Source organism: Lipotes vexillifer, unplaced genomic scaffold (genome assembly GCF_000442215.2).
Source record: "Lipotes vexillifer unplaced genomic scaffold, Lipotes_vexillifer_v1.1 scaffold490, whole genome shotgun sequence".
NCBI lineage: Eukaryota > Metazoa > Chordata > Mammalia > Artiodactyla > Lipotidae > Lipotes > Lipotes vexillifer.
The window spans coordinates 3,225,468-3,237,697 of NW_006796397.1; the positions used below are offsets into that span (position 1 = coordinate 3,225,468).

A 12,230-nucleotide genomic window follows, 5' to 3' on the forward strand; every position below is an offset into this window, starting at 1 on the left:
TTACATTTAGAGCTTTGTCCTATTTTGAGTTAATTTTTGTATATAGTGTGAGGCTAGGATCCAGCATTGTTCTTTCACATTTGGATATCTAGTTGTCCCAGTACCATTTTTTTTTTTTTTTTTGGATAGGTAAGAAGTGGATTTATTTAGAGAGATACACAGATACATTCCATATACACAATGTGGTCTGTCTCAAAAGACGAGAGTGGCCCTGGGAGGAACACTCCACAGACAGAGTGTGAGCCGTCTCAGAAGGTGAGAGGCCCAGCACTGTTTTGTTTTGTTTTTGTTGTTTTGTTTTTTGCGGTACGCGGGCCTCTCACTGCTGTGGCCTCTCCTGTTGCGGAGCATAGGCTCCGGACGTGCAGGCCCAGCGGCCATGGCTCACGGGCTCAGCCGCTCCGCGGCACGTGGGATCCTCCCTGGACCAAGGCACGAACCCATGTCCCCCACATCGGCAGGCGGACTCTCAACCACTGCGCCACCAGAGAAGCACCCCCCAGCACTGTTTTTTGAAGAGACTTTTCTTTTCCCATTGGATTGTCTGAATACCTGTAAAGGAAAAACACCCTCCTGTGTCTCCTTTACTCTTAATACTCTGCTCATTGAGTACTTTACTTCTGACACTTGTGGTCACCAAATTTGCAAGAGTTTTTCCCCACACCAAGCAATTCTGAGGTTCTCCAGATGCCAGCTGGGTGTCCTACATGTTTAACTCAGTTCTGACACTATTTACCTGGAGGTTACCTGTGCCTCAGGTTGTTACCTGTGCTTCTGATCAACTGGCTATAAATGTAGATTCCTATGACCCCTTCCTCAGGTTCAATTAATCTGTTAGAGCAGCTCACAGGACTTAGAAAAACATTTTACTTACCATATTACTGGTTTATTATAAAAGGAAAAAATTCAGGAACAGCCAGATAGAAGTGATGCATAGGGCAAGGGATGTGGGAAGGAGCTTCCAAGCCCTCTCTGGGTTCACTACTCTCCCAGCACCTCCAGGTGTCCACCAACCCAGAGGCTCACTGAAACCCATCCTTTAGGGTTTTCATGCAGGCTTCATTACATAGGCATGATTGTTTAAATCATTGACTGTTGGTGATTAATTCAACCTTTCCCCTCTTCAGAGGTGGAGGGGAGAGCTGAAAGTTCCAACCTTCAAAGCACTTGGTTGGTTCTCCAGGCAACCAGCCCCCATTTTTAGGAGCTTTCTAAAAGTCACCAACTTCACTAATGTAAACTCTGGTGTGGTTGAAAGGGGCTTGCTATGAATAACAAAAGACATTCATTTCACCTTTATTCTTCTGGAGCTATTTCAGGACCTGGGAACAAAACTTAAGTACTATAATAAAAGATGTTCTGTGGCTTTTACATAGGAAATTAGAAGGGTTTTAGAAGCTACATGCTGGGAATAGTGGACAAAGACCAAATATATAGTTCATATTATAAATCACAATATCACAACACCCCTGTTGAAAATCACTTGCCTATAAATCTATATTCTAGACACTCAGTTCTATTCCACTGATCTATATGTCTATCCTTATACCAGTACCACACAGTATTGATGGCTATAGCTTTGTAGGAAGCTTAGAATTCAGAAAGTGTGAATCTTCCAACTTGGTTCTGCGTAAAGATTGTTTTGGCTATTCTGGCATTTCTATTTGACTTTGAGGGTTGGCTTGTCAATTTCTGCAGAAAACCAGCTGAATTTTGATAGGTGTTGTACTGAATCTGCAGATTAATTCAGAGAGTATTGCCATTTTTACAATATTAAATCATCTGGAATGTGTTTCCATTTATTTAATTGCTTTCAGCATTGTTTTGTAGCTTTCAGGATATGTCTTGCACTTTTTGTGAAATACATTCCTAAGTATTTTATTTTCCTGTTGCTGTTGTAAATTGAATTATTTTCTAATTTCATTTTGGATTGTTCATTGCTAGTGATTTTTGCATATGGATCCTGTACTTTGCAACCTTGCAGAACTTGTTTAACAAATAGTTTTTGGGTGAATTTCCAAGGATTTTCTATACACATGTTTGCCATTTGTAAATGAAGATAGCTTTACTTATTCCTTTCCAATCCAGCTTATTTCTTTTTCTTGCTTAATTGCCCTGGCTAGAATCTCCAGTCAAATGTTGAATAGAAGTGGTAAGAGCAGACAGACATCCTTACTGATCTTAGGAAGAAAGCTTTCAGTCTTTTACCGTTAAGTCTGATGTTAGCTGTGAGTTTTTCATAGATCTCCTTTATCAGGTTGAGGATGTTTCCCTCTACTCTATTGTTGGTTTGCTGACTGTTTTATTATGACAGGGTGTTGAATTTTCTCAAATGCTTTTTTTTTTGCATCAACTAAGATGATCATGTAGTTTTTGTCCTATTGATATGGTGTCTTAGTCCATTTGGGCTGCTATAACAAGACACTGCAGACTGGGTGGCCTTATAAACCACAGAAATCTATTTCTCATAGTTCTGGATGCTGGAAATCCAAGATCAGAGTGCCAGCATGGTAGGGTTCTGGTGAAGGCCCTATTTTAGGTTGCAGACTGCTGACTTCTCATTGTTCCCTCACATGGTGGAAGAAGGCGAGGGATCTCTTTGGAGCTGCTTTTAATAAGGGCACTAATCCCATTCATGAGGATTCCACCTAATCATCTCCCGAAGGCCCCACCTGCTAATATCATCACATTGGGAATTAGCTTTCAACATACGATTTTAGGGGACACAAACATTCAGGCTATAGCATATGGTATATAATATTGATTTTCATCTGTTTAACTGCCCTTGAATTTCTGAAATAAAGCCCAGTTGGTCATGATGTATAATTCTTTTTATATGTTGCTGGATTCACTTTGCTATGATTTTGTTGAAGATTTTATCTCTATATTATTAAGGAATATTGGTCTGTAGTTTTCTTGTGATGTCTTTGTCTGCTTTTGTGTCGGGATAATACTGGCTTCACATAATGAATTGGGAAGTGTTCCGTCTTATATTTTTTGGAAAAGTTTGTGAAGGATTGGCATTAATTCTTCTTTAAACATTTGGTAGAGTTCAGCAGTGAAGCCACCCGGTCCTGCGTTTTTCTTTGTGAGAAGTTTCTGATTACTAATTCAATCTCTTTACTTGTTATTTGTCTATTCAGATACTCTGTTTCTTCTTAAATCAAGTTTGGTTAGTGTGTACCCTTCCTAGGAATTGTCCATTTCATTTAGGTTATATAATTTGTTGGCATTATATATTCCTTTTTAACATTAAAATTTTTTATAGACTACTTTTCAAACTTTCTGTTATTTTAGATTGATCTTTCCTCTAGTTAGTCCAGATTAGAAAGGTTTTAAAACTATATAGCCATTATCTATGAAAGCAGCATGCTGGAAAACTAGCTTTTAAGAATCACTGACATTATTTTTATTAATATTTTACATTTTGTCTTTTAGGATTGTATACTCGTCAAACAGAAACATAAAAAACTATGAAGAGGAAATTCTCAGGAAAAAGATAGTGGAGAGTGGAGTACCACAAAAGAAATGTGACTTCAGTGTTGGAAAGTGTACTGAGAATGATGGAAGGTCATCTGTAGGTAAAAGGTCATCTAATCATTCTTTTGTGAAGCATGAAATTCCAGAAGATAACAACAAAGAGGACAATTTAATTTCCACTGGTGAGGTATTTTTTGTGGATTTTTATAAAATTTTATAGCCATGAAAGCAATTACATTCTGATACAATTAGAGAAAAATATACTTCAAAAGTCAGCTCTACTGATCACTTTTTATAAGTAAATGAAAAGTAAATCAAAGTCAACATAATAAAAATAAATGAAAGTAAATAATTTATGGGTAAATGGAAATAATAATATGGTCAACCCCCAGTTTTCCTAAGTAATTAGAGATGGGGTTATTATTAAAAAATACACACATAATTCATAATTCTCCTTTTAAGCCTCCATATATTGTCATCCTTATTCTAATCTCCACCAATAAAAGCTTTAGCAGACTATAGAATCAATTCTGTTATAACACAATATATGCGTTCCTTAAAAAACACCATGCAACACAAAAATCACCAAAAATACATTTTGTCATGACACAGAATCACTGAAACTTTTGTCGTGACACATTTTTAAAAGACAGGAACCTAATAAAAATGGTTAGCATAGTTTTACCCATGTTAAATGGTTCAGAAATGCGTAAGTACTACAATAAATGTGGCATTTGACCTTGAAAAACACCTCTAGTTTGTTTGTATAAGTGGGTGTCAGAAGGGTTGCAGCTTGTGAATTATTGTGAATTGGTGGAAGGAGGATGTTAAGGATACAGATATATATATAGTAGATATTCTAACAGGAAACTTGAGACCCCTGGATCAGAGAACAGACTGTTTGTTACTTACAGAGCATCTCAGCACCACTTCCCAACCCTCAGTCCCCACGGGGCTATGTGGTGAGGGCCTGATGTTACCTGTCCTGCACGTGCAGTGGGATTGCACCATAGGAGGGGAACACCAACATTATGAGACTTTTATAGGCTGCTGGCAGATCTGCCCATCCTCCTCTGCAGAGAGAGAGACACCTTTACTTTGGAAGGTAAATAAATCTTCTCTGGTTAGGATAAGGTAGCTTCAGTACCCTAGAGTGTAAGGAAATGGTTTTGAGGGGAGGATAGTCTGAATCTTTCTGGAGCATCACATTATCTCTGACTTCTAAGACATGTTTGTTGTTTAACCATCCTTTATCCAAATTTGCCAGTGCTCTGCTCAGAAAGGCCAGACCATACAGAAGCACAAAAATATTCATAGAAAATGGTCTCCCAGAAGTTGCTATCTGAAATCAGATAGAAGTTTGTAACTCCAGAAATGGGTAGGTGTGGGTGAACTGAGGTTCTGGTATATGTTTTAGGTGTTTGTGTATGTTTTGTGTATTCTTACAGGGCTGAGTTCAGCTTGGTGCAGTTCTTTGCATTGACCTAGTGTTTCTCATGGATTAGCTTGTACCTAAGAGGGAAAAATCAAGAGCATAGTGTCAGAGAAAAAGGAAGTTTCAAGGAGGGTGGCATTGACAGTATGCAATACTGCAAAGGAGTTAATAAGATGTGGACAAGCAAGTGTAAGATGTGGACAAGTAAGTGTCTGGTAAACCAGTCAACACGGAGTTTTCCATGGAGTGATGGAGAAAGTAGATGAAGGCAAGGGGTTGGGGGGTAAATGAGCTCTATTCACTTATACTCAAAACTTGTTTGGCCGCTTTAATAGGCTGCTGTGGGACCATGCAGAGCTCTAGACTATAGGCAGGAAAAATGGGTATCAGATACCAGCTGTGCCAACTATTCTAACTATGTGGCCTTGGGAAAGTCCCTTATACTCTCTGAGTCTTAGAGTCCTCATCTATAAAATCAGTCTGTAACCACTTACTTCTTAGGACTGAGACTAAATGAGGTAATTAAAAACTATGAATAGATCTACCTCAAGCCTAGAACAGGCATGCATGCATGTATTCATTCATTCACCATAATGAGATACGGTGAACATATATAAAAGAAATCTAACTAAGCTTAAATCAGTTTGTTTTTACTCTTTTTGCACTAAAGACCAGTAATAAAACTCTTTAGTTAACAGATACTTTCAAATACATCCAATTCTACTATAACACTTGTTTTCAAAACATGAGTTTGATCCAACACAATTGACATATTAGAGAACAATTTGGGCATAATGGGGCTTCTTCCTTTCCTTCCCTCTTGGTCACTCCTCAGTCTCCTTCACTGGAACTTCCTCCTTCTGCCCCTTAAATAATTGGTATTCTCCAATTTTTTTTTTTTTTTTTTTTTTAGCTTCGTATCTAACCACTGACTAGACATATCTGTCTAAATATACCTTAAATATCTCAAAATTTAACTTGTGTCAAACTGACCTAATCATCCACTTTCTCAACCTGCTCTTTTCTTAAATACTGTATCAGTGTGAATTATATTACCATCTTTCTCCTCAGTTACTCTTTTACCCTTCATTCGATTCATGATCATGTCTATTGATTTGTCTCCTAAATATTCTTAAATACTTCTCTTCTTTATCCTCCTGCGATTTATTTATTTCAGGAATTTGCTATTTTCCTTGAGAATTTGAACCCCAGCTGGTCACCAGGCCTCTTGTTGTGCCACCCTCCATCTCTATTGTACAGAACAACGTCCATCAATTGCAAGTGTGGTCATGGCACTTCCCTTATTAAAATCCTGCAGTAGTCTCACACAGCCTTAATATAAATCCCAGCTTCTTTCCCGTGGTGCAAGGGGATGTTGGGAACTGACTCCTGCCTAGAACGCTGCTGCCTCCTGTCTTCACAACCCCTCATACCCCCTGAGCTCTATTCTTACTGACTTACTTGGCATTTCCTCCTAAGGAAGTATATTTTGCCACTTCTGTTCTTTTGCACTTGCTGTTTATTCCTGAGATGCTATTCTAATCATTACATTGAGTATCAACTTTGTGCTAGTTTTGAAGATTTGATAGTGAACAAAACAGATAGTGTTCCTATTTTTCAGTTTAGTAGGAGGTACAGTCAGGTAAGTTATGTACCAAGTGTGATAAGGACACAGATAGGGCACATGTAACCTAGGCTAAGGCCTTCAGAGAAAGCTACATGGAGGGAGTGATATCTGAATTGAATCCTGAAGGAAAAAGCAGAAGTTAACCAGTCATAAAGAGTTTAGGGGAGAAGTGTTCCAGGCAAAGGAAACAACATGCCTGGAGGCAAAGAGAACCAGGCACATAGCAAATTTGGAAAACCAGAAATGGTTTGTTGTGGGTGTAGGGTAGAGTAGGGGACAGGAATGGTCAAAGTAAGAGATGAACCTGGATATATAAGCAAAAGCCAGATAATGAAAGCCTTCTATAAAGGATGACTTTATAGTCTATGGTCCAAACTAGGATTCTTTTGAGAGAGTGAAAGATAAGAAATTATTCTTGCTGTTGATAATTATTCTGGGGCAAGAGGCATTAACTGGACTGTCCCAGGCAAACCAAAAATGTGGTCACCTTACTCAAGCTATTTTAAGGAGTTTAGGTGGTACTATTTTGCAGGCTTAAGGAGTATGAACAGAGCAAATTTAAGGTAGAGTGGAATGATGACTTCAGGTTGTGGAACAGATTTGGGTTTCTGTGATTGTGTTTTTGTTTTTGTTTTTCTGGGTACCACTTCTGACACCAAATGTGTGTGGTTTTTTCCACACACCAACCAATTCTCCTAGCACCAAATGGGCATCCAACAGTTCAATTCTGACAGTTAACTATCCAGAGTTAGCACAGACCCCACAGGTTAAGGACTTAGTCCTACAATATTGCCCCCACTTCAACACAAGTGGAGTGCTTAGGCTACTGTAGGGGAGAAAAGAGTTCCTTCTACCCTCTTAGGTTCTGTGACTGGCCTACGAATTAAACTGAAATAAGACAGATTAACAGAAGGGGGAAAAATGGTTTTCATTACTTTCTTTTGTACCAGGAGTCTCACAAAGAAAGGAGATTCAAGAATGGCCGGATGATTGAGTCTTATATATTATCATCTTAGGCTAAACGAAAGAAAGGACTTTTGGGCTACTAGGTGGTGGAGGCAAGTTATGGGAAAGTGAGGGGAGAAAAAATGTATGGTGAATAAGGATTGTCTTGTTATGCAAATAAGAGTCAAGTGATGAGAATAGTAAGGAGATAGCTTTACAAATGGAAATTTCCTTTACAAAAGGGAAAATTTGTGCTTTTATTTTTAGGCAGTTAGGGGGATGTAAATAGCTTTTCCTGCATCTGCTCCTTCTCAAGTACCTTTAGCTCAAAATAATCCTCATGCCAAAGTGGCATGTTTTGGGGTGACATATTCTGGTGCTTTTTACTACCCAGGCTTGTGCCCATCGACTACAAATTCAGGAGTTCCCATGACCATCCTCCTCCAAGGTTCAGTAATTTGCTAGAATGACTCACAGAACTCAGGAACACATTTCTCTTATGTTTACGTGTTTATCATAAAAGATATAATTTAGGAACAGCCAAATGGAAAAGATGCATAGGGCGAGGTGTGGGGTGGGGTGGGCAAGGACAGTATACAGAACAAATTCCATGCCCCCTCAGGGTGCGCCATCTTTCTGTTACCAAGTCCAAGCTTGCTCGGCTCGCCACATGACAGACCAATAAATCGGAGACGAGGTGTTGAGGCAAGGAATATGACTTTATTCGGAAAGCTGGCAGAACGGGAAGATGGCAGACTAAAGTCTCAAAATAACCATCTTATCGGGGGTTTGGATGCCAGTTTCTTTTATAGCACAGAGAGGGGGAGGAGATGAGGAAGTAAAGTAAAAAGGCCAGAAGTTTTGCAAATATCCCCTGGAATGGCCAGCCTCTGGGAGGGGATGTGTTAATTTCATCTTTCTTGCAGCCATCCACAGGGTGGACAGGGTCCGGATGTTTCCCTGAACAAAGGCACTTTGGTTTAACATTCAGACAGAGGGACAGGATTCCCTGAGGCAGGCCATTATGTATAGACAGTATCCTTTTAGTGAACAAAAGCAGTGGGAAGCAAGGGTTAAAGTCAAAGCAACATCCAATATGTAGTCAGATTTGGTTCTTCCCTGTTATATTTCCAATAAGTCAGTGTGTTCACCAACCCAGTAGCTCCCTGAATCTTATTGTTCAAGAATTTTTATAATTCAATCTATAGCCCCCTTTCCCTCCCTGGATATGGGGGGGAACACTGATAGTTCCCACTCTTTAATGACATATTTGTCCTTTCTGGTGACCAGCCCCCATCCTGAAGCTATTTAGGAAACCTACCCTGAATCACCTCATTAGCATAAACTCAAGTAAGGCATTCCTATAATTTAGGAAATTTCAAGAGTTTTAAGCTCTGTGCCAGGAATGGGGGAGAAAGACCAAATATATATTTTTATTATACCCCACTGTGATGTATCAAGTTGAGGAGGCTATTTTTTTTTTTTTTTTTTTTTTGCGCGTTACACGGGCCTCTCACTGTTGTGGCCTCTCCCGTTGCGGAGCACAGGCTCCAGATGCGCAGGCTCAGCGGCCATGGCTCACGGGCCCAGCCGCTCCGCGGCATGTGAGATCTTCCCGGACCGGGGCATGAACCTGTGTCCCCTGCATGGGCAGGCGGGCTCTCAACCACTGCGCCACCAGGGAAGCCCCAGGAGGCTATTTGAGTACATAATTGGGAGTTGAGATAGGTAATCATCTATCAAATTAACTTGGTTTTCTTTTGAAAAGTTTCTAGATTTTCCCTTTGTGTCAAAAATTATACTCTGATCTTTAAATCATCGAAATGAAGACTATTCCTTCAACATCTCCCACTAATTTATGTGCTTTAAGTCTTCTGTAGGAATATTTGGAAGTGGTAGGATTTGCCTCCTTCCCCTGCTTTATTCTGGTTGGAGTTTTATGTTTTTTCTTCAAAAATCTTTTTATGTAGTATTTGATACATTAATTTATTCAACAAATATTTATTGAGGACCTGTGTGTTAGGACTATTCTAGGTCTAAGGGATACTTCAATGACTAAAGTGGACTTCCAGCTCTTTTGGAGCTTAGATTCCAGTTAGAGAAGGTACGGTGGGGGTGGAGATAGACAATAATGTAGTAAAGAAGTTAGAAGGTGACATGCTATAGAAAAAACAGGACAGAGGAAGGGGGATTGGGAGTGCTAGTGATGGGAGTTGCAATTTTAAATGGGTGGTCAGAGTCAGCCTTGATTAAAAGGTGATGTTTAAACAAAGATTTGAATCCAGTAAGGAAGTTAGCCAAGTGGATATCTGGGAGATGAGTGTTCAAGGCAAAAGAAATGGCAGTAGAAATATCCTAACATGAGAACATAACTTGCCATTTGGAGGAATGAGAGAGAGTTCAGTATGGAAATAAGCAAAAGAGTAGACAATGAGATTAGAGAGGTAGTGAGGAGCCAGACGTGGGGTTTGATAAGCTACTGTAAGACTTTGGCTTTTACTCTATAAAAAATGGAGAGAACCATATTGTTTTGAACTGGGATGGTGATGCCGAAAACTTGGCCTCTGTGCACCGGTGCCGAATCAAATCTTGCAGACAGAGTTTTGGGTGAAGTAGAAAAGAATAGCTTTATTGCTTTGCCAGGCAGAGGGGGCCACAGCGGGCTCCTGCCCCTCAAAAACTGTGTGTCCCAACCTGGGAAGATTTGATGAGAGTTTTATAGAAAGGGTTCAAGGGTGAGGTTGCTCATAAGATTAGGGTGTGTGCAGGGCCTGCACTCTAATCTGGCTTCAGGTGGTCTCCATATAAGCTTCTCTGGTTCTCGAGGCTATCAAACCGTGACCTTCTCTCTGGAGTGAGGATTGCTTCATCTTCCATTTATTGGGAGTTTTAGTTCTATAAGGAGCTCAAAAGATATTGTTCCTGCTCCAGGGCTGCACCATTGTTTCTTGGCTGCTCGGCCCTTGTCTCTGCATCCCCTCCCTTAAGATCATTAATTACCGAGACCTGTTCAAGGGCAAGCATTGCAGCTAGGCCTAGATCACAAAATGGTTTAGGCCAAAATGGGTTCTGTTATGTCAAGAAAGCCATTCATGGTTCTCTTTCTCCGGGGACCCCGTAACTTATCTGTTTACAGTTGTAGCAGTGGAGATATTGAGTAGTGGTTGGATTCTGGATTTCTTTTGATAGTAGAGTCAGTATTGGCATTCTGGTTTATAAATGTATACATTTGTAAATTGGTTAGTGGGAATATGTTCCTGGTGATCCATCCTTACCAGGTGTACTAATAAAAATTTCTGAACTGACAAAGCTATAGTATACAATTTAGTATTTTTCTTTTTTTATATATATGTACGTTTTATATTTCACTTCCCACTGCCTAAAGTGAATCTTTTGAAGTAGAGATAGTTCTTAAAGTATTTATTTTCTATACCTCTCCATACTATGTACAGTACTAAACTCCTAGTAAGTGTCCTATAAATCCCATTGATTTTAGTTGAAACTCTATTAGTTCACAGATTATCCTAGCCATAAATCCATGAACAGGAACAGGAAAAAATTAAGTGGTGAAAAAGAATATCAAAATTGGAAAATTTTCTAACTTTCTAAGTCAGCTGTTCATGAAGTGGCTTCAGTTTTGGTGTATAATTTTGTAACAATATTACCTATGTTTAAATGTGTATCTATATTTAAAGGTATATCTATATTTAAATAGAAATAGAAATATATATTTCAGAGCAGAAAGGATAGATGATTTAAAAGTTTCATTTTACTTTGAATTTACCACTTAAATGTTTCAGTCACTGTTACTCTCTTTCAGTAGCTAATTGAGATAACTGTGGAAAAACATTTTGCTAGTATTAGAATACAAAATTTTGGAATATATATAGTATTAAAGAAACTATTTTTTTAGTCTTGTTTTTCTCTTTTAAAGATATTTATGACTTGGAACCTGCATCTGAATTAGGAGAAGATTTATTGAAGCTTTATGTGAAACAGTGTTGCCCAGATATTGATATTTATGTTGATGGAAAAAGTTTTAAAGCTCACAGGTAAATAGGCATGTGATTAATTTGGTGTCTTGGTTGTGACAGTAAAGTGTAAAAGGGTAGCTGTCTTTTTCTAGCACGGTGGTTTTCAAGCTGATTCACATAGGGTACAGGGGTTCCATGGTGATGCCTCGGGAGGTCTCTGACAGGGGTGGAGTTTGGACATTAGGCAGGATTTTCTATCTGCACATTCACACATGCACAGGTGACCCTACCCAGACATGTGCACATGCTCAGCTAGAGAAGATCTGTGCTGTGCATTGGGCATGAACCGAAGATTTTATTAGAAGAAAATATACTGTTGCCTAAAATAGGTTTGAAAGCCACTGTCACAGAAAATGTAATTTAATGCAATTTTTAATTTCACAGGCATTATGGTTTTGAAAATGCTTATTTCTACATGAATGACATGTATTTTCTCTGAATTCATTCTGGCTCAAGTCTTTGATTCAAAATAGCCGATTCTCCTGAATAGCATGGATTAGGAGGTTTAATATTTCAGTGTACTTTTTAAAAATCATTTTTCTGCTGTAGAGTTGGGTTGCTTAGACATTCCAGGCTTTTAGAGTTTCAATTAAAGCCTGCTGCCTGTTTTGGTTAGACTCTTTTTTTGGTAAGTAACTAAAATCTGCTTAAAGAAAGAAAAAATGTTAATAAAAATACAGGGTTTTTTTCTTGGAACTCAAGGGAAAGA

The 12,230-nt window shown here is 38.9% G+C and overlaps 1 protein-coding gene across 2 annotated transcripts in view; it reads left to right on the forward strand.

Moving 5' to 3' along the window:
* Window positions 1–12,230, forward strand: part of LOC103072540 (BTB/POZ domain-containing protein 8) — a 74,731-nt gene that overhangs the window by 10,177 nt on the left and 52,324 nt on the right. The window contains exons 3-5 of one of the 2 annotated variants that reach the window (XM_007468531.1): window positions 3,439–3,551; window positions 3,582–3,662; window positions 11,422–11,539. In XM_007468531.1, coding sequence (XP_007468593.1) covers window positions 3,439–3,551; window positions 3,582–3,662; window positions 11,422–11,539 — 312 coding nt within the window. Of the gene's footprint in view, window positions 1–3,438; window positions 3,663–11,421; window positions 11,540–12,230 lie in introns of both variants that reach the window. The other variant, XM_007468530.1, reaches the window with a different exon arrangement.